Genomic DNA, 22198 nt, shown 5'->3' on the forward strand with positions numbered 1-22198 from the left:
GGGAGCTTCCAGAATCAAGAGCTCGGGGAAGCTGCCAGGCCCTCCACTGGCTTGCACTGGCCCAGGGCACCAAGCCGCCCTCTAGGGTTACGTGTGCCGGCACAGTGGCTGCAAGCTTCCCTCCACAGCGGCCTCTCTCAAAACAATGGACCGGTCCCACCTTGCCGCCCCGACTCACAGTTAGAAGGTGGCGTCCCTGCTTGAAGTCTTTGATCCCTGCCAGTCTGTTGAGCATGCACTCCAGGCCCCCACACTGTGCCATGACACCAGCCATCTTATACACTTCTTCTTCATCTTCTTCCTCATCTGAGGGAGGAGGGAGGCCAAGCGGAAATGGAAGGAAAGATACAGATGGAAATAAAACAGATAATCCCCTTCCAGGCTGACAGCCAGTGCCCTTTCTCTTACCTCCGACAAAAGCATAGCAACGAAAGGGGTCAATACTGGATATGAAACTATGAGACTGAAACCAATTAAAATTATTTACTCAAGTATGTGAAAACACAAGCACCACCACCACCATCGGGGGCAGGGGAGGAACTAAGCTAAAAATCAATCTGAACTCAAGTTTGTTGCCAACTGCACTTTATTTCCCAAGTTTTGTTTGGCCTTGTTTTAAAACCCCTGAGGTGTGTGAACTGGGCCATAGATACGTGTACTCTTTCTCAGTTGGGGAAGTAATCTCCCGTCAATTCTGATCAGAGGTGCAGGGGAGTGTGTCCAGAACACCCGTAAATCCCAGGATGTGACCCACTCACTGGCCCCAGACCTCTAATGCAATGTGCACCAGTGTCTGTGGGAAGGGCCTACCTGTGGTGGAGTCCAAGGATTCGATAAACTCCTCAGTGGCATCACCCAACAGCCCCCGCATGCGGTAAACAATCCTCATGGGCTCTCCCTGAGCAGAGACATGGGGAGAAAGGTGCTTGTAAACAGGTCCAGGAAATGAAAGGGACTCAACACCTGGCCTCGCTCCTATTTCTCTACAAGGTCCTAATCACAACATCTGGAATCCATGTGCGCTGCAACTTACATCGGGGAAAGGAGGTTTATTTCATGTAGTGTCTACCACAGACCAGTTGTGTGAGCCTTTCGTAACCACAATCTCATTTAATTGCTTCGAAATCATATGTAACAACCATAATCGCTGTCATCTACCAATGCTTTACTCTGTGCTAAGTTCTGTGCTAATCAAGCACTTCAGATATCCTCTTAAACTAGGTTAAGCAGCTTTTTCAAAGTTATCCAATGACAAGCACAGCCTAATTCCCAGCGGTGCTTCCTTCAGGAGCACAAACTCTAACCAATGGGAACCACTACTCAAAGAATCCGGACAAGTAAGACGAGATCAGTGAGATCAAAGAGCTTTGATTCAAGACTCCGGAATCAAAAGCAAGAGCATAAGCCAATCCTGAGGTCTTCACATAAGTACAGCAAGAAAAGGATTCTTCCAAAGTTACTCAAGTTAAAACCTCTAACCTGATGGAATGATTAAAAGTAAGTCTTTTGCAAATTAGAAGATTAGAGCACTTTACTAAATTGGAGGATTGTGAGAGGTCACTATATACCGGGTACTAAGTTAGGCATTCTACCATCGACATTATTCTCGTTTCGGAGAGAAGAAACAGGGCTCTGAAGTCACACTGCACGAAATGAAGGTGACGAGCCAGCACCACAGTACTGCTTGCCTCTAAGCCCGTGCTCAGCTTCAGGACAAGAAACCCTCGTGGGACAGAACTTTCCAGAAAGGCCAGTTGCAGAAGTGTTCCCAGCTACGGAAGCCCAGTGGGAACTAAGAAAGAGAATGGCCAGAGAACAAGGGCAGAAACAGAAAGAGACCTAGGAAACAGAACAGGCTCTAGTCAGTAGCTAAGGAGACAGGCTGTTTATCAGGGAAAAAGCGTAGAGTTAAAAAAGGTGCCTGCACTTTGTCAGAAGAAGCCCTCAGTGGGCTGGGCACTACTGTGAAGGGCAAGTGATCCTCCTCTCTATCCTGCCTCATGGTTCAAAAGGGGAGACGCCCGTGTATGCTCTTTGGGTTCCAAACCACCATTTACAAGGGCAGCCACAGAAGCCTGATCTTAATTTTTGTGTGCCTCACGGATTAAATCTGTATCATTCTGTTCTGACGCTCAAGTGCCAACGATAGGATGCGCTGAAGGGGGGCAATCTCCCGTGTGACCCTCTGCCAACGGGCAGCAGTACCCACGGACCAGGATTCCCGGCACAGAACAGAAAGGAGAGAAGCGAAAACATGTGACAGAATGAAGGCCAAGATGTACTAGCCAACACTACCAATCTAGCATCTGAAGCTCTCCAGAAACATCTGGGCCTAAATCCAGAGGAGTTCACTGTGCTTCACGGGCAACTAGTTTGCTGTACTCCAATTACTTCCTTGATTCGCTTACTAGAAGGTCCCCCTAATGAAAAGACAGGAAGGAAAGGGAAAGAAATGGAGGAGGAGGAAAAGAAGGGACAGGGGAGAGAGGTGAGCAGAAGAGGAGGGAGGAGAAAGCGGATTATCTGAGACTCTCAGGAGAGGTCGAGTAGCACCGAGGTGGCCCAAGGACCAGAGCGCCAGGCTTCCTTTCCTTCCGTCTCCCCGCCTCAAGGACAACTGCTGTTTGTACCCCAGTCTCCCCTCCAGTAACACAGAAATCACACTCGCGCCTTGGCAGCGCCAGCGGCCATGCTCCGAGCGGGCAGGCCCCTGAAAGCAGAGGCTTCGTCTCGGTCCAGAGGTGCCGCACACAGAGCGTTACGAGACAGCGCACACTCCCCACCGCACGCCTCCTCTGGCGCTGCCTCGCCGGCTGCATGGCCAAGAACGCCCATCCTCTCCTGAACCTCTTCCACCTCTGGCCAGAGGCCTCAACAGGAGGACGACTGGTTTTCTCCACAACCACGAACAGGGAGGCACGGCCGTGTGAGCGCTATTTACAGCGAGGTAAGTGACGATGAGCGGCTCCTCCCGGTACCAGTCTGCACAAGTCAGGAAAGTGAAACCCCACCTCCAAGCAAGAAAACAAGCCGCGTACCTCATTTGTGGTGCACCAGACCTTCTTGTAAACCTCGGCCACAGGAAGATCCAAACTGATGATCTTATTGTTCACTAGAAGCTGGACAGAAGAGAAGATGAGGCTATTGTTCCAAATAATTACAAGGCGAGTGCGTTTCAAGAACAAAGGGCACTTCACGGCAGTGGTTCATAACTCATCGGTTTTGCGTCCTGGATCTACAGACTCTCCCTCTCTAAAAAAACGGCACGTGTGTGCACAACACACAGAATGTGGGACGCAACTGCAGAAGCTACAAACACCCTTAACCCAAACCATGGACTCCAGGTTAAAAACCCCTGCTGAGGATTCCCTTTCAGGTTTTGCCAGAAAAAGCAATTACTCCATCTTACCCAACAAGCTTTTCGCCCCTCAGATGAGAAGGCCGGACCCTGGAAGCTGCCTGCCAGGAGGCATCAGACACAGGGCCAGAAATCTGCACAGGGGCCACCGTGCCAGTATTTAGGAGCTTAATTAACTTGGAATCCCTGGGAAATCTCTGCCAGAGCAACGGGAACAACAGAATCCTACTTGGTGACGAGCGATAGCCACAAACCATTCGCTTCCTGCATGCCAGACATCGGACAGAGCCCCGGACAGGTAATTAACCTTAACACCAGGTAAGGCAGGCAGGTGGGAATCACTGGCCCCATTTATAGATGAGGAAGCCAGAGCAAGCTACCTGCCCAAGGCTAACCAGCTACTAAGTAGGGAGGAACCTGGATGTGACCCCAGCCCGTGCTCTTCACCAGGGCAGCAATGTCCTAAGCTCGTTACCTCCATCCCGCTGTCGTCCTCCAGGAGAGCCACCAAGTCACAGTCCTGGCAAATCTTGTTCTTTATATCCCTCATAAGTGGCCCAATGCCTGGCTCATTGCTGCTATATGGGTTCCCGGGCATCCTGCCCTGTAGGAAGTCTTCTTGTTGAGGGTCCTTCTCCAGAGTCACAAAGAATTCAGTGACTTCATTCTCCTCCTAAAGGACAGAGACAAGGACGCATCAGCAGGGATGGCATAAAGATACTCTAAGAGGGTCAGCAGAGGCACTTTCAGATTTAGAACGTGCCACCTGGCTCCACGGACACTCTGGGGAAAGCTCATCCAGCCCCTTACACATTTTAAGACACAAGCGACAGGAAACACAAGAGGTGATTCCAAATATACTTCAAAGAGCCTTCACTGTCAGCCATCTCCTCTGAAACTCAAGGGTGGAGGAGAGAAAGTCTACCAAAATAAGCACACAGGCAACATACGGAAGCTGTGTTATTGAAACAAGGGGAGGGGCTTCCTCGCCCTGCTCACCTCAAGTGACACTAACCAATCCGGAGCTGGATGACTCTGCCACTGAGAACCCCCGAGTCAAGAGGAGGGTCTATTACCTAACACTCAGGTGTGCCCACCCCAAAGACCTCTCACTGTTAACTGATGATACTGGTGGAGTCCCTGGACCATATCATGCTCTCAGAGAGCTAGGCTAAGGAAACACGCACTCAGGTGTGTGTGCACAAAAACATGGGCCTGAAAACAGGGAAGAGAGCAAGCATTTCTTCTTGCTCTGGCTCAACATTGTTTCTTTCACAGCATACTGAACTGGTAAGCAACAGGATTTGGGCAATGGGAGGTCAGACCTGGTTCTTGAGAAGACTGATCCAGACCTTCAATCTAGGAAATAAGACCAAGGAAGGTCATCTGATTTGCCACCATCAGGAGCAGGAAAACCATGAGACTGCTTCTATGTTGTCAGTGGAGCTTTCTAAAATGTGGCTCAACTGCCCCCAGCTGGCGAGACTGCCCATGACCAAGAGGCTTAGCGGCGGGATGGCGGCACGGACACCCCAAGAGGCAGGGGAAGACGCCCTGCTTACGGGATAAATGATGCTGCAGAGCCTCTCAAAGATGAAGACGGGGGTCCGGTAGTCGTCCAGGTTGTAGCGCTTGGCTGTCTCAATGCACACAGCCATGAAAGCCTTGGTTTCTGATTCTGTACCTGCCAGAAATCAAAGTGGCCACGTCAGTTAGGAGACAGCTTTGCATGTAAAAACCACCATGAGACTTTCCATGAAGTACAGTCACCAACAGGTTCCTTCTTCCTGGTACATTTTTAAACGCACTACATGACAGCATCGATGCTACAACTGGAAACCTGAGGCGGACTGATTTCGAGGCTCAGACCGCGCTGCATCTGAAAGTCCCAGCACCCAAGTCAACACAGCGCTTCCGGATCGGCTGTGTACACGTCTTGCTTCCTCTCAGAATTATAACCTCCTTAAGGAGAGGAACTATGCGTCATTCAACTAATGTCCTCTTGCCCAAAACAGGTACTCAAAAATGTCAAATAGTAATCCTAACTGTATTCCAGGCAAATTCCAGGGAAGGTATAACTTTAAGCTTTGGTCTGAAAGATCAGGTGGATGGCCTTCTACAAGCCAGACAGACGACTTCAAGTCACAGGAAAAGGAAGAAATATGCTTCAAAAAGGGTCCAACTGGCAAGGTCACAAACCAGCTTAGCACGGCATGATGAAAATGCATCAGAAGGAGGGACTCTACATCTGGCAATATGGCAGACTCCACTCCCTGACCTACCCCCGCTTCTCACCACTTGAAGGTAATGTAAAATCCTGAACACATTGATCAGTGAACTGCCACACTAGCAAAGATGAATCAAAAACCAAAAACTAAGAGAAATCAGGAACCTAGGGAGGTTAGCAAAACTCTGAAGCTGGTGTCTGCCTTGAGCTTTGGCTTCCACAACCTGCCAGGATTTGGGAGCCAGACACAAAGGCCCAGGTCTGCCAAGGTGGACAATCTAGTGGGAACCCCTCCCCGACCCACACAAAAGTCTGGTGTCCCCAAAGAGCTACCTACACCCATTGTATAAGGGTCAACGAGAAGTAACTCTACCTTTCCCCTAGGCAAGTCACTGGAACAAAATTGTCTTCCCTTACAATCTGGCACTGAGTAGAGGGGGGGAGGATCTCCCTTGAGAGAACCTATAACAGGCTGCCCCTCATAGGGGTTTGTGGGTCAAAATTCACACTACCGAAGAGGTCTGAAAAACCTGAAAAACTTGGTTTGAAGACAGCCCCATGATGCAGTGTCCCCAGATGCCTTGCAGAAGCAGTTATAAATCCTCATTAGAGAAACCCGTATTTGACTTGGGTCCTAAAGAATTCCCACAGATTGGGGTGCCTGGGTGGCTCTGGCAGTTGGGCAGCCAACTCTTGATTTTGGCTCATGTCATGATCCCAGGGTCATGAGATCGAGCCCGTCAGGCTCCGTGCTAAGCATGGAGCCTACTTGAGATTCCCTCCCTCCCTCCCTCTCTCTCTCTCTCTCTCTCTCTCTGCCCCTCCTCACTCGTGCATGTGTGCGTCCTCTCTCTAACAATAAAAAAAAAAAAAAAAAAAAAAAAAGAATTCCCACAGAAAACCTCCAAAAATGTGAGCTCACAGTAAAAAATCATGAAATACAAAAAGATTTAAGGCAAGAGCTTAGAGCTAAGATTTAAAGAGCTGGAATAACATAGAGCAGAATCAGATCAATACACTTCAAATCTTAGAATTAACAGACACAGAAACGTCTGCTATGTTTGAAAACTTTAAAAAAGGGGGGGGGAGCGTGAGTAAAAAAAGAAGAGACTATAAAACCTGTAGAGAAGCACAAGGACTCAACAAACAGATGAAAGAGCTAACTCAGCGAAGAAAAAACAAATGAACTAAACGAAAGAACCAAAGAGATCCTCCAGAATCAGCACAGAGAGATGGTGAGATGGACCCCATGACAGAGAGGCAGAGATGGATGAGAGACTGTGGGTTCCACAAGAATGAGGGAGAGACTGTAGCAAAGTCAACGGAGGAAATGATGGCTGAGAACGTGCCAGAACCCAGCGAAAGACACCAATCCGAGAACACGTGACTTCCTTCTGTTCTGTGAACTTAATATAAAAAGTCCAAACGGACTGAGCCCAGCTCTGGAATTTTACAGCTCCAAGCACCAGAACTTCTTCCCCTCTTTCCTTGAGCGTGGAGAGACGCTTGCCACCCCCTCCAGCAGGGACGGAGTCCCGGCTCCAGGCCACAGGCGGTGCTACCTGTGGTCATGTCCTCCAGCATCTCCAGCAGCATGTCCTGGGTCTCATCGATCAGCTTGGTCCTCTGCACCACCAGCTTTCGCAAGCACAGGTACCCATTCAGCACTGTGCCCACCAAGCGACTTTTGAAGTGTCTTTTGATGGACTCCACCTCGACAAAGGAGGAAAGAAGGCCTGTGGGGACAGGAAAAATCTGCTGCAAGAGCTCTGAACGAGCAGGGGAGCAAGGAAGGTCCCTGTCTTCCAAAGGTAATGAGCAACTCCAAAGCAACTTCCAAGCACAGAGCTGGTGCTCAAGGAAGTGAACCGGTCCACAGCAAACAGGAGCTCAAATACGTAAAGCCACCAATGAAGAGAAAACTACGGAGCTTAAATATGCACTGAATCAACACAAGAGGGAAGAGAGTCAACCTCAGCACCCCAAGACCTAAGGGTCCGTCCCCACACTGTGCCCAGGGTGCCTAAAGGAAGGGCCTCTTGGCTGTCTCTACCTGTGAGACTTTTGAGGGCATAGCCCTGCTGCAGGTCAGTGCTCAGGGTGGCCTCCTCCAGGGCCAGCAGGCGGGCGATTTCCTACAAGGACGACAAGCACAGTTAGTGACGGCACCGCTGACGACATCGGCCCCCTCCACCTGCGGCGCCAGGAGCCAGCAACAGCAGCCAGCGCTCCGTGGTCCCCCTTTTACTCCAACAACCCCTCGAGCTGCAGCACTTCTGCCGAACTCCTAAGCAGCCGAGGGCAGATGCAGTGATGTTAAGGGGTGGCTTAAAGACAGAGAAGAGCTGAAATGCCCCCAACGGGTTGCTGCTTCCTCACGCTACAGATACAAAGATAATATTTTCGACAAATACTTCTCAGCAAAAAAGGAATACCAGAAAGTTTACCCCAGTGGAGGGCCACGGAAGCCAAACGGGGGAAGGGCTCTCCTGGGCAGGGGGCGGTACCTTGGTGATGAGGTTGCCCACGTAGGGGAGGACACCCCGCGCGGCCAGGTAGACTTTCCAGTGGGCTGAAGTGATGAGCTTCTGGTAGAGAGCCAAGTACTCGGCGGCACACTCGCCCGCTATGCTCAGCTCGTCCAGGTAGCTGGCCCGCGACAAGACAGGGCACCGTGAGGACTCGGCTGCAATGGCTCCAACAGCCCCCTCCGCTCCTCCCACCTTCGTGTCCTCTGCTGCCCTTCGCTCCCCCTTCCTTCCAGAGGCTGGGGGAGGCACCTGAGAAAACCCCAAACTTCCCACTTGGGAACTCCCCACGCTCGGGGACAGCTCAGCGCACACGACAGGGAATGTGATGCGGTAAACTAGACCCACTGGGAACAACAAGCGGCAAAACAGAACAGTGCTTCTCCGGACAGCAACTGTGGTTTTGAATGACTCACAGAGAATGCAAGTGTACCGCAGAGTTTAGTAGCCGATGGTGTGGGCTTTGGAATTACACGGCCTGGATTCAAATCCTGCCTCTGGCAGACACGTTACTCAACCGCATCAAGCCCAGGTTGCAGGGGAGGATCCAAGGAGCTCACACAGGGCCGAGCGTTTATACGCTCCTAAGACCTCAACTGACGTCGGTCGCTGCTGCTGCTGCTGTTGCTGCTCTATTACCACCCGCACCACCACCAGCAGCAGCAGCACGACCACCCGGTTTTCTGGTTCTTTTCTGTTCCTGTGCCCCTCTCCGTAGCAGGCGATGGGTACAGAGCCTGGGTGTGCCTGCCGTCATCCTGACCTATAGATTCCCCCAGGAAAATGGGGAAGGCTGACTGCTCTCCCACGCCCCCCTCAAGTGGCACCTGGTGAGGAGGTCCAGGACCTGCTGCTTGCGGCTGGGAATGGTGGCGAGAGCTTCCACGATGGTGCAGGCTGCCTGGCGCGCGGCCTGTGTCGCCGGGGTGAAGAGCACCTGCAGGACACGGGAGAGAAGCCGTGGCTCAGGTGACCGACACAGTGAAGTGGCACCTTCCGGAAGTCCTCTGGGTGCACCTCCGGGGAAAGGGGAGAGGCGAAAACCACACTCAAGGCCAGATGCCGCTGTGGCAGACTGGGAAAGAGGCTGCTCAGCAGCCCCCTTCTTCACGGAAGCTTCTCCATCAGGTAACCCGGACAGCACATCTAAAATCACTGAACTCTGAACTGGAGGGGCGCCTGGGTGGCTCGGCCGGTTGAGCGTCTGACTTCGGCCCGGGTCATGACCTTGTTCGTGGGTTCGAGCCCCGCATCGGGCTCTGTGCTGCCAGCTCGGAGCCTGGAGCCTGCTTCGGATTCTGTGTCTCCCTCTCCCTCTGTCCCTCCCCTGCTCATGCTCTCTCCCTGTCTTTCAATAATAAATAAACGTTAAAAAAAAAATTTTTTTTAAATAAATAAAATAAAACCACTGAACTAGGAAGTAGGCAAGCAAGTCTTTTCCTCAGCACAGATTTCCGTAACTCTGCAACCCTGTTTTGGAAGTACCTATATGCTCGATACTTACATTTGACCAAGTATTTCTTACTTTATACGTTACCAGACAAACGGATGCCTTTAATTACTTTAATCCTTTACGATGCTAGCTAGAACGGACAGGGAGAGGGCAGCAGGAGGTATAGACAGTGAAAGGAGAAAAAGGGAGGGGTAGCACTGAGGCTCAGTTCCCATGAGTGGCCAGGAGGAGTAACAAGCACAGCAGCCTGATGAGAGGCACAGAAAAGTCCTCTCTCAACCAGTCTACCACACGGGTGGCTGCAACCCAGGACCTCCCCCTGCTCCCCGCCTGAAAGGAGGCAAGAGAGCAGAGCAGACGTGGGTGGGGGAGGGGGGAGCAGAGAGGCGCTGCTTGGCATCTGGGGCAAGGGGGGTGGGAGGAGGGCCGGGAGGCGGCCACTCACTTGCCGCAGCCAGTTGTTGTGGCCCAGCTTGAGATCCAAGGGCGGGGTCCTCTTCCCCCGACGACTCAGGAACTGCTTCCACCTCCACACGTACTTCTCGGTCAAATAGAGGTGGCGGAGCTCCGACTTGCTGGGGGACTTCCCGTTGCCATCTGTCCCTGGCAGGCAGGGGGGTGGAGCGAGGGGTAAGGGAAAGGAAGTAACAGAAAAGGGGGGACCATAGGGCTGCCGGGCCAGGGGTCGGAGGGACTGGCTTCCCCAGGCACGAAGACACAGACACACCTCTGATAGGAAGACACTTCTTCCAGGCTTCATAGGACGCTTTGGGGTCTCTCTTGAGCCACAGTTGAGCCTGGGCATGGATCTCATTGCAGTACGGCTTAACCGTGGTGAGGGCCTCAACAGGGACATCCTGCAGGGGGAAAGCAGAACAAGGCGGGAGCGTAACACACCTGGGCCACGGCTCCAATGCGATGGCTCCAATACGATGGCACCGACGCCCCAGGGGGACATTCGCGAAGCAAGGTCAGAAGGGTCAACGGTCGTATCATTTCCGCCCAAGCGTATGTTCCTTCAAAGCCATTTGACACAACCTAGCAGCGGCGTCTCCACACTGAGCTTAAGGTCGCCGTTCTGACTGTGCAGGACTAAGAGGTAGCTGGCTTCCTACAGACAATCCTACAGCCACACTCGCCAATTCCTACCCCAAGGCTGATCCAGCTCCCCAAACATCACTCTTTAAGGAGCCACTGGGCAGTCTCCAGAATTTTGGGAGCCATTACCAAGCAGAACTAGCCTGCATAGCCAAGAGCCCCACACACACTCTAAACCAGATGTTCTCAAGCTTTTTGGCCTCAGGACTCCTTCACACTCTTAAAAAATTATTGAGGACCCGAAACTGTTTTGTATGTATGGTTCTATCTATTGATATTTACGACATTAAAAGTTAAGCATGAGAGGGGCGCCTGGGTGGCTCAGTCGGTTGGGCGTCCGACTTCGGTTCAGGTCCTGATCTCACAGTTTGTGAGTTCGAGCCCCGCGTCGGGCTCTGTGCTGACCGCTCAGAACCTGGAGCCTGCTTCCGATTCTGTGTCACCCCCCTCTCTCTGCCCCTCCCCCACTCCCTCCCTCTCTCTCTCTCTCTCTCTCTCTCTCAAAATTAAATAAACATTACCAAAAAAAATTTTTAATAAAAAATTTTAAAAATTAAAAAAAAGAATTTTAAAGTTAAGCATGAGGAATTCTTAAAATACTACTTTCATTTAAAAACAAGAATGCATCCATTACCTATCTACCTAAATGGTGTTTTTTGTATTTCCAGAATGAAAATAACCTAAAGGAGCAGCACTGCTTCGTTTTTGAAAATTGGCTTAATGACCGATTTAATACAACAGCTGGACTCTCAGAGCTGCTTTGTGTTCAAACTGTTGGCGTATGTTGTTGGGGTTGCAGTACGAGAAAAGCACCCAGCTGCACAGATACGTAGCTGGAAAAAAGAGTATTTTTACAGCCTTTTCATGTAATTGCAGGTTTCTTTCTTGGATCTCACTTTCAATAAATGATACATTTTTTTTTTTAATATTTATTTTTCGGGGGAGTGCAATAAGTGATAGGTTCTTAAAGACTGGCTGTTATGTGGAATCTGAAATCGATTGATAAACTTTTCATATTCCACTACACTAACCCTCATCTTTACTAAACCACGTGTGATTCTGTAGCACGTGTCGGTCACCTGGAAAATACTGGCTCTCTGAGTTATGTCAGTTCCTCTGGAGTGATGGATTCATTTCCTTCATTTTTCAAGAAAATGTCTGCTGGGGCACCTGGGTGGCTCAGTCAGTTGAGCGTCCGACTTCAGCTCAGATCATGATCTCACAGTTGGTGAGTTCGAGCCCCATATCAGGCTCTGTGCTGACAGCTCAGAGCCTGGAGCCTGCTTCAGATTCTGTGTCTCCCTCTCTCTACCCCTTTCCCACTCACGCTCTGTCTCTTAAAAATAAGCAAACATTAAAAAAAGGAAGGAAGGAAGGAAGGAAGGAAGGAAGGAAGGAAGGAAGGAAGAAAGAAAGAAAGAAAGAAAGAAAGAAAGAAAGAAAGAAAGAAAGAAAGAAAGAAAGAAAGAAAGAAAATGTCTGCTAACACCCAATTCTGAATAAGCACAGCTGGCCCATCAGAAAGAAAGAAAGAAAGAAAGAAAGAAAGAAAGAAAGAAAGAAAATGTCTGCTAACACCCAATTCTGAATAAGCACAGCTGGCCCATCGCATACCCCTCCAAGCACACACAGGGCCCCACAAGAGGCAGCGGCTCACATGCACGCACCTGCCCCCGACAGCAAGCGCGGCGGCACTGGGGCGTGTGCAGCAGGAGCACTTCCGGCGCGCTTCCACACGGTCACACCGAGTATTAAGAACACAAGTACCCAAGAAGGGAGATGTACTAACATTAACATGCACCGTTTCATCGAGGACGCCCATGAGTGAGCACGCACTGCCTTTCCCGCTGAGGGTCCGGTGGCCTCGCCACCAGGGACTGTGCACCACCAGCCCCGACGTGCACAGACCACAAGGGGCAAGCAGGGCCGGAGGAGAGTTAGGAAACAAATGTTGACCTCACAGAGTCCCCAATGGTCCAGGGAACGCTCAGGCACCGGGAGCCTAATTTTGAAAACTGCTGCTTTCTCTAGGCTGAAACTAAGCACAGCGCAAACATCGACAATGGGCTCCCGCACTTAGAGAATAAACAACTCTGGAAATTTTTTGCCTCACTCTGGGAAAAATGATGGTCATGTGGGGATGACGTTCCTCTTTAATCAAGTACTGATTTTATTGGCTGACAATGAGCTCTGAGAGGAAATAAACCTTCATCAAAGGGAAGGAAGATGGGTACCTCAGTCCTGCCTTTTCTGAGGACTGCCTAGGAAAACTGGGTCAAGGAAAATTTACTAAACTGTTCAATATCCAGCTTCCACCCTAGTGCTTACTTACCACTCAGAAAGCAATCTTCCTGCAGTAATGAAGACTCTTCCCACCAAGGGCCCCACCAGGACGGAGCAGGAATCAAATGGCCCAAGGACCACAGAGAGACAGCCTCAGGCATGGCTGAGAGGAAGAACCGTGGCCCGTGTCTTCCACAAGTTGGTCCAAGCACATCAATCTGGGGCTCAGCTATGGTTATGTTATCTTAGAACAAAAACTTGGCTTTCCTCATTCGCTTAATGATTTACTAAATGGCTAGCGTATGTTAAGTAGCATGCTCTGCACTGGACATAAAAAATACTACAAAACGGACATCCCTGGATTCGAGGTGCTCACAGCCAGCCCAGCAGAGAGCTGGATCTTCTAAGAGGCAGCTAACAAAGAAGGGGGCATCCTACACAGAGAAGATGACAGACAGCTGCAGCTAACATTTACTAAGGGACTAACACAAGCCGGTGTTCCGAGCACGTAATCTGTGTTAAGTGACTGATGCCTCCCAACAGTTCAATGTGTTGTATTCCCATTGCAGAGATGGGCAAACCAAGGAGCTGGAGTTAACAACTTGCCCAAAGTCACAAGGCTAGTAAAGAGAAGAGCTGAGATCGGAAACCAAGAAGTCTGCTTCAGAGCCTAGGATTTTCGCCCCTGCACAGTACTGCACGCACAAAGGCACAGGGGTGGAAAAGAACACGTGCCTTCTGGGAGCTGTGAGTCATCTGATGTGACTGGAGAAAGAGCCAGACCTCCAGTAAACCAGCTCGTTCCATGCGTCTGTATTTTCATGTTTATGTGACTCTCGACTTCCCTCTGAGAAACATTCCTTCTCAAAACTCCCAACTCCTGTCTGCTTAACTGAGGCAGAGGAAGTGCTGGTGGCCCACCGGGGCAGGAAGGGGCTGCCGCCCTCCCTCCCCTCCTGGCCTCCCCGCCCGGTACCTTGTTCTTCTTGCTGGTAGGAGCAGGTGGTTTAATCAGCTTCTGCAAGATCCGCAGACACATGAGGGTAATGTTCTCCACAACCACGGGGGTCTTGATGTTCACCGCCATGAGGAAGAGGCTGAGAGCTGGGGGTAGGAGGGACAGGCTGAGCCGCGGTCACCGAGCACCGAGCCCCGGCTCCAGCAGGGCTGCCCGGGGCAGCCCCCGTCCCACCCCGTCTGTGGCCAGGATGGAGCCCGAAGCCCCACCCCCAAAGAGCCCCGAAGCAGACGCGCCCCCAGCTCACCACAGCGCAGCCGCAGCTCCCAGCAGCCGTCCTCCTTCGAGATGGAGTCTGTCAGCAACAGCATCTCATACTGCAGGCTGCTTGCCTAGAAGGCCAACGGGAGGAGACACGGGTAGAGGAGGGTCTGCAGGCGGGAGCCAGGACTGGGGCTTACGTCCAAACTCTGATCAGGGGACCCGGAACTAAAATGTCTGGTACCCGGTGGCGCCACAAGAGAGACAAAGGAGAGCTGGAGACCCCTACTCCCCCTCTGGCCAACCACCCATTTCTCTTCTCCCTCTGACGCTGGCTCTGACCTGGGACAGTCACCCCACAGAGACCGGTGGAAAGGAAAGCAAAGGAGCACAGAAGAACAGAGGGAGAGGTCAGAGGAGCGGCCGTCCTGCTCACCAGATCAGGATTGGCCCAGTGGCCCTTCAGGGCAGTGGAGACTTTGCCAATGATCAAGTCATTCATTTGCTGGGTGGCTTCTGGATTGTCTCTGAGGAAGCAAAGGCATGGGAGTCCTGTTACCCACCACTGGCCGTGTCCACCTCCCCACCTGAGGAGCTCAGAGAAAAGGCAATCGATGCCCAGGGGCCTAAGAGATCAGCCCCACGAGGAGCCCCAGGTCTGTAACAAAGAGCCCATCACAGCCGCCTGCCCCGCAGGGGTTACTGAGGGGAGCTTAGCACCAGCACCGAGATCTCCTCTGCGTCTACAGCCCAGGCTGCTGAGTCCCCAGGCTCCAGATCCAGGGGCTTCCTGCCAGGATGGGTCACAACACTTTCCTCGTTTACTCCATGCACCTCTACTTCAGCTCCCACGAGGCAACCCTGGTTCCCACCTACGCCCCACTGTAATGATGTCGACATTAGTCCTAACAACGTAAATTGTACCAGGTCCCTTTCTTGCTTCCTACCCCACTTTCAACAGAACTCAAAGCCCTTACGATAGCCTAGAAGACCCCCCCGGGATCTGGCCCCCCAACCACCTCTGGTTCTCCTTCCCCTGCGGCCTCCTTTACTCCACCTGCAGGATCCCTGGCACACCCCGCCACAGCAGAGACATCTGCGTGGCTCGTCCCCTTACTCCACACGCGTTTCCTCAATCATCACCCCTCAACAGACCTACCCTAGCCACCTTCTTCCACGCAGCAATTCCTGCCACAGCCGGGGCGCCACTGCGGCTTTACCTCCCCTCACAACTGGAATTTCCTGATGCTATACTGTACAAGTATGCTTCTGCAGTTCCCCCACCTAGACTGAGGGCTACGTGAGGGCAGCATTTCCCACTGCACACCCAGAGTCCCAAACAGTGCCTGGCATTCAAAGACACTCAAAGTACACCTGCTAAGTGGGTGAATAAATGATACAGCAAGAAATGGTTATCCATCACCTAACACGTTCCGGAACCCATGCCACACACTCCGTAGATAAACCACATGCAGTTCTGGTAACTCTTATCGTCACAAGGTAGGCACTCAACAAACAGGAGTCACCGCCCATGTGAATTATTTCATTCCATCCTCGCCACAAGCCTTCAAGATATTTACTCGTCAGCATTTTTCAGACAAGGAAAACCTTGGCTCAAAGACGTTAGGTAAGCTGTCCGAGGCACAGAGCATCAGACACCGCATAATTAGCTCTCGTCACCAGGCTCCACTGCTCCACTGGCCTCCTCCATGGGAGTCTGGAGTCCAAATGCCCAGGCTCCCTTCTCCTCCCTCACCAGAACTCAGACACTCGTTTCCCCAGGGAACCTCACTGGAACCGACAACGTACAAGCCAAATATTCTATTTACAAGCTAACCTGGCCTCAAATGCTCGCAGAATTCGCTCACCAAGACCCTGGGCATCTCCCCCTCTTCCTCCCTCACAAGTTAGCCAGCCTGTCCAGCAGCAACAAGCACCACACTTTGCACCCCTAAGCTCCCAGCTTCGCTACTACCAGCGGCCACCAACACCCCTCCCCCCCACCACGTTAGGAGTTACCGGGCCCACAATCACGCTGCAGGTTCTGACCGAGTTAGCAGGCACATGAGCTGGCGGACCTCCTCCCGCATGGCCGCAGAGCCTCGGCGAAGATTGTAATCAAAGAGCTCCCGGATAAGGCCCTGGGAGACGAGGATGTGCCTCAGGGCCGGATTGGTGGCCAGGGCCCGGAGCAGCGTGATACAATGTTCTGTGACGGCCGAGGCGCAGCCGTAGCACTTGGTGGAGGATGTGTGGCCACAGCCCAGGACGGATAAGGCGCGGTACTGGCTGGCAGTGAAGGTGGGCTGCACGGAGGTTCGGGACGATTTGGTGGCTGCTTCCCTCTGCTGCAGGTCGTATTCCAACAACTCTTTGCGTGAAGCAAAGACTTTCTAAGAGAAAAAAGATGAAAAAGAAATAAAACAGCAATAAATAAGGAAGAAGAGAAACTTAACTGGGAATTAGTTTTGGTTTGAAAAAACATTTCACATGCATTATCCAATTTAACCTTTCTGATGACCCTACCGATTAGATACTTTATCCTCATTTTACAGAGAAGGAAGCTGAAGCTTAGGAGGGTTAGCTTGTCCAAGGCAAGTGGCAGAGTCAGAACTCAGCCCCTGAACACGGCACAGGTCCTTAACTCCCACATAACGCTGTCTCATAAAGAACAAACACGAAGATCAGAGATGTCGGCCCATATAGCAGAGACAGCTCTGGATGGGCCAGGAACCGGCTTGTCTGCGTGCGGCCAGCCTCCCATTCCATGGACATTAGGTTGGTAACATTCCATCATTTGCACGGCCCACCCTGGCTGACTGGAGTCGGTGTGCCCTGCCCTACCAGCCTGCACACGTGGCCCTTCAGAAAAGGGGGGAACAGAATCTTGACAGCTGGTTTTTTAAAACTAGCAACCCCTCTACCAAAAGATGGGTTCTAAATGGGCCAAGGAAAGCACATCTAATAATGTCACTCTCAATCTTCTGGAATAAACTCAGGTCTCTGCCAAGCACCAGAAACTACAACGGGAGAGAAGCTGAATGGTGCGGCCACTCGGGACCCTGCCTTTTCAGATCGGGCAGGGGCAATCCAAGACTCAAAGTGCCGGAGGGGGACAGCAGGAATGCTCTGAAAACCTCACTGGTAATGCTCCACGGAACACTCCAGAGGGGCTCCCGCTTCTCTACCTGGATGATTTTGGAGAGCTCGTCGAAAGAGTTCTTGCAGTCGCCACAGTACTCCTGGGCCAGCTGCAGGATGTACCGATTGACACTGGCGGAGGTAGAACTGATGCCCCCGGCCGTCCCCGAGTCATCCTGCAACCCAAGAGGCAAGTGGTCAGTCTTCTGCTTCTGCCCCGGAGCCCTCTCCAAATGCCCCTCTAGCTCGGGGTTACCTGCGGCTTCTCAGGGGCTGCCTCGTTCACTTTGCAGAGCAGGTTCTCCAGCTGTGGCCGATGTCCCATCAGCTGGTGATAGACTCGGTCAGCTTTGTCCAGAAGCGTATTGATGTTGGAAACAGCCTAGCAGGAAAAGACAGGGGCGGACGTGAAGGCTTTTCCTTGACTAATCCCAATTGCTAACCGTTTTCTGAAACATTTCCTACAGGTCAGGTGCTGTTTCATGCACTCGTTATTTCTATTCCTCCTAACAATCCGGAACCAGCCCCTGGACGCACTGCCACTGAGACAAGGCCAACAGCTGCAGTATGAAGGCGTCTATGGAACAAACACAAGGCACTCGTCCGACTTCTTTCTGCTTTTCCAAATCTGAAGCTGCTCGTCTGCTGGGACACTCTCGTTCACTACCAACCGACACTTCCCAGAAGTCACACGTAAACCACGTGTTCCAACGAACCGCACGCCTCTGTCTGCTGCCACCCTAAAGCCGGGCCCCGCAGACAGTGCCTGAGCGGAGGAAGATTGGGGCCAGAAGGAAAAGCCCGCTGCCCTCCGCCAGCCCTGCTGCCCAAAGCTCAGAGCAAAGCCACTGCCTTGAGTCGAGGGCGGATGCAGCCTCACCTTCTTCCGGTCTTCTTCATTCTCGATGGGATCTACCGCACAGCAGGGCTTGGCATAGAGCATGAAGTCGAAGCGAGCGTATTTGCAGAAACCACAGGCATTGCAGAGGAAGGGATCCTTTTCGTCGTAGTTGATGGACCTGAAGAACCAAGGCGTTCGGGTCAGGGGGCAGGAGAGGTTCAGTGGCAGGGGGTGGGGGGTGACCGTGAGATGGACGGCGCCACCCGCGTACCCTGGAACCGTGCAGGGATGACGACAGCTGAGGATGACTTACACAACCAGGTGACAAGAAAGGAAGACCTGCAACCAGACCCAGGGACCCCTGCTCCCCGCCTACCACAGGACAGTTGCGCGCAAACCTACACGCGCACCGCTCTTCCATCCCTGGACTCCACATGCCCACAGTCCCCTAATTATCACGAGGGCACCAGACACTGGAACCCTGCCCACACTGAGGCTCTTACAGGGAAATACAAGGAACGTACATAGCCCTGGCCCGGCAACACTCCCTCACCTGCATTTGTGACACTGGTAGACGTTCTCTCCACAGTTGCCGCAGACCCCCGGGTTGGCAGGGACCGAGGCGCTGCAGCGCGGGCACTGCAGGGTCTCTGTGGAGGCCTGGTAGTTTTCATAGAAGTCCGCAAACTCGATCATCAGGTTGGAGGCCACAATGGGCAAGGGCAGGTCAATCTTCACCTCTGTCTGCCCGGGGGTCAGTTGAACCTTCTTGGCTTTGTGCCAGCGAGCCGGCCTACGAGAGACGGTGTCAGAGGGGCAGGGGGCCTGAGAGCCGCCTGTTTACCCCTCAGAGATGGTCTGAGGAGACAAAGAGTAAGGCTGTCCCCATGTATTCTTCTAAGGCAGTGGTCACTCTAAGAAAAGGTGATCTGGCGAATAATAGCAACCAAATATAAAGAAAATCTTCCCACTGCTCTTTATAAAAAAGGACGTTAACACTCAAGTGCTTTAAGATGTTACACAGAATGACTTTTCAGATCCTAGAAAAACAACGAAGCACGCATCAGGGAGAGAGACTACTCTAAAACTACGCCACACTAAAGCCTAAGATCCCAAGAGGTACCATGAACTATGTGCCATGTGCCAAGCAGAGGGAGAAAAAAAAAAAAAAAAAAAAAAAAGGCACGTAGTAATTTAGGGTAATCACATTAACTACAGGCAACATTTATTAAGCACTTCCTATGTGCTAGGCTCCATTCTCGGCAGTCTACATACACTAAACCAAACTACACAACGGCTCCCACACCAGAAAGACAGACAGTAGAGCTGGGGTGCGAGCCCACGGTCTCATCGCGGGTTCTGAGCGCTTCACCGGCAGCTGCACGGACTCTACGCGACAGGAAATGAAACCCACCTCCTCCAGAAGGGAGCGGGTCATCCGCATTAGCAGCTTTCACTTGCGCATGACCAATGTGAACTGCTCTCCAAAGGAAGAAAACTTCCTGTCGGCCAAGCTCCCCGTGGCCGTTTGCTGATGTGGTCCAGCCTAGCTTTGTTCTGCCCCTTAGAATAATACCAATACTTCCATTCCGTGCAGAACAGCCCTGCAAGTCTTCCTACTTAAGCAGCACCTCCCCATGTCCTCTGCCCAACAGTCACGTCAGAGATTTCAACAGATCTGTCTCTGTGGGTCAACGCTGTAACCCCCACCGGTGCCTTCTTTGGCCCACACATGATGTGCCCCGATTCAGACACCAGGACACATGAGCTACAAAGATCCAACATAGGCAGATACAAAAGGAAGGTGTGGGGCGCCTGGGTGGCTCAGTCAGTTGAGCGTCTGACTTCGGCTCAGGTTATGATCTCACGGTTCGTGACTTTCAGCCCCACGTCGGGCTCTGTGCTGACAGCTCAGGGCCTGGAGCCTGCTTCAGATTCTGTGTCTCCCGCTCTCTGCTCCCTCCCTGCTCATACTCTGTCTCTCTCTCACAGATAGATAAAGATTTAGAAAAAAAAAAAAAAAAAAAAAGGAAGGTGCGACATATCAATATAAGGCCTGCGTACTAGAGAAACTTCTTAAGGAATACTGCCTCTCTGTGAGCAAGCAAACATCATCTTAATCCAAGAAACGACAAGTATTTCCCAGTATGGGTTTTAACCCCAGAACTGCCCTGATTAACATGGGTAGAAGCCTGCAGTCCCCTCACTCAGCTTGCTCTCTCAGAGGCCAGACTGCTCAATTGCTCCCTCAGACCCCAAGGGCTCCACCGGACAGGCCAAAGAACCATTGTCAACATTAGGAAATGGTGTTTCACTTTTGTCCCCAGCCTTGACTGAAGTGGAAAGAGAACATACCAGGCCTCTAGGGGATGTGCTGCTTCACCTTATTCCAGCAATCAAAACCAACAGCTGGTGTTAAGCCTTACACGGCCCCTCCCCAAGACTGAAGAGCCCGTACTTGTTTTTCAACTCCACGATGGCCTGCACAGTCCGGTTGTTGTAATACAGGTTGACAGTCCGCACCATCTTTGTCCGTTTCAGATCTCCGATTTTCACCGTCACTTTGCTGATGGTGTGGCTGCCAATGAGCTTCACAACCTGCTGGGTGGTGGTGTACCGCGTGTCCACTTTGATGGAAGACAGCTTGATATACTAAACACAGGAGGACACAAAACAGTGTATCGGTTCAAGGCCACCGGCTCATCCTGCCTTCTTCAAAACTGATCACTGTAACCCACTCTTCAACCACAGATGACACTTCTATCTGAGGTGGTAAGCGTGGCAGGTAAGCATTCATACCACTGGTGACCAACCGTCGGGAGAGGAACACCCATGTGGCAACAATCAATCTCTGAACGAGAAACCCACTGGCCCTGCAAGCCTCACCACTGCCCACGTTAAAGACGGCACTTACACAAAACGGCACCTCTGGATTATTACACACCAGGCAGGGATCGCTCTCCAGGTAATAGCCATCAAACTCCACTAAGCCAGACAAGGTGCTAAGGAAGAAACCAGTCTCAGCATAAGGAAATTTTCATTTTAGAAAGCACCAAGCTTCACAAAGAAGCCATGAACGCGCAACGGCGACATTCCCTAAGGCGAGCCCCACCCTAGTAAGAACACAGGGAAATGCCAGAAATCCCAACAGGACTTAGACATCACAGGAAGGACATGTCAACCAATCAGCCCTAGATGTTTCCTACTTCTGAGCCATCCTGAGGTCAGAGGAATCCTAAAAAGCTACATTAATATTTGACTCAAAGCAGACTCACAATTAAATTGACCAAAAATCATTGAGTTGTATACTTTAAAATAGGTGAATTTCGTGGTATAGAAAGTATACCTCAATGAAGTTTAGAAGAAAAGAGAACAGTCGTTATTAAACCAGGGAAATAATAGCTGCTAGTTTAACTGATACTCTTTCAAAAGTTGTTTTAACCTAGCCATTTTCTGTACACTCATCTGATTTAGACTCAGACCCTCGAAGTAGGAAACATTCTCAAATTACTGCTTCCCAAAATCTAATCGAGCAGTTACATTTTGAGTGCCCTGGGTGTGCAAGGCTCCAGCTACGAGGAGGGATTCGAAGACCAACTAGACAGAGGTGTACTAATTCTTATGTAGGAGCTAACCAATGTGGAGACGGCAACTGGGCCTGATTGACGGAGCTTCAGTTAGGGAGAAGGCAGAACGGGCCCACCTGTAAATGTTGGAGTTGGGGTGGTTGGTAAGAATATGGTTTTGAGTCCGCAGGATCTCCACAGCCTTCTGGGAATATTCCTTTAACTGAAACAGAAGTTAATAAAAGACCAGAGTTAAAGGCCAAGGGAAAGTCTTCCTGGAAAAGACTTTTGTCTCCTGCTATCTAGTTGATACCGCCCAAGAAATACCAGGCTTTTCAGCCCCAGTGCAGAATCACACAAGGCTGGGCCTGATTCCTAGTCATTTAAAGGATTCTGTCTTCTCTACAAGTTTCCACAGACTTAGGGACAGTCACCTTTTCAGACCCTGTGGACAAAGACCGTTTTTATTCCCATGGAGAAGTCA

General features: G+C 51.4%; 1 protein-coding gene across 12 annotated transcripts in view; it reads right to left on the reverse strand.

Moving 5' to 3' along the window:
* UBR4 (ubiquitin protein ligase E3 component n-recognin 4) overlaps nt 1-22198 on the reverse strand; it is a 133073-nt gene that overhangs the window by 21950 nt on the left and 88925 nt on the right. For 9 of the 12 annotated variants that reach the window (XM_045475863.1, XM_045475864.1, XM_045475861.1 and 6 more), the window contains 22 exons: nt 21852-21937; nt 21063-21150; nt 20607-20800; nt 18702-18941; nt 18188-18326; nt 17564-17689; nt 17355-17483; nt 16216-16559; nt 14603-14693; nt 14213-14297; nt 13924-14051; nt 10294-10423; nt 10012-10169; nt 8941-9050; nt 8093-8234; nt 7639-7720; nt 7148-7321; nt 4921-5042; nt 3834-4031; nt 3039-3119; nt 811-898; nt 179-306 (listed from right to left, as the gene is read on the reverse strand). In XM_045475863.1, coding sequence (XP_045331819.1) covers nt 179-306; nt 811-898; nt 3039-3119; nt 3834-4031; nt 4921-5042; nt 7148-7321; nt 7639-7720; nt 8093-8234; nt 8941-9050; nt 10012-10169; nt 10294-10423; nt 13924-14051; nt 14213-14297; nt 14603-14693; nt 16216-16559; nt 17355-17483; nt 17564-17689; nt 18188-18326; nt 18702-18941; nt 20607-20800; nt 21063-21150; nt 21852-21937 — 3063 coding nt within the window. The remainder of the gene's footprint in view (nt 1-178; nt 307-810; nt 899-3038; nt 3120-3833; nt 4032-4920; nt 5043-7147; nt 7322-7638; nt 7721-8092; nt 8235-8940; nt 9051-10011; nt 10170-10293; nt 10424-13923; nt 14052-14212; nt 14298-14602; nt 14694-16215; nt 16560-17354; nt 17484-17563; nt 17690-18187; nt 18327-18701; nt 18942-20606; nt 20801-21062; nt 21151-21851; nt 21938-22198) is intronic. The other 3 variants (XM_045475854.1, XM_045475853.1, XM_045475855.1) reach the window with 3 other exon arrangements.

This window comes from Leopardus geoffroyi, chromosome C1 (assembly GCF_018350155.1).
Source record: "Leopardus geoffroyi isolate Oge1 chromosome C1, O.geoffroyi_Oge1_pat1.0, whole genome shotgun sequence".
NCBI lineage: Eukaryota > Metazoa > Chordata > Mammalia > Carnivora > Felidae > Leopardus > Leopardus geoffroyi.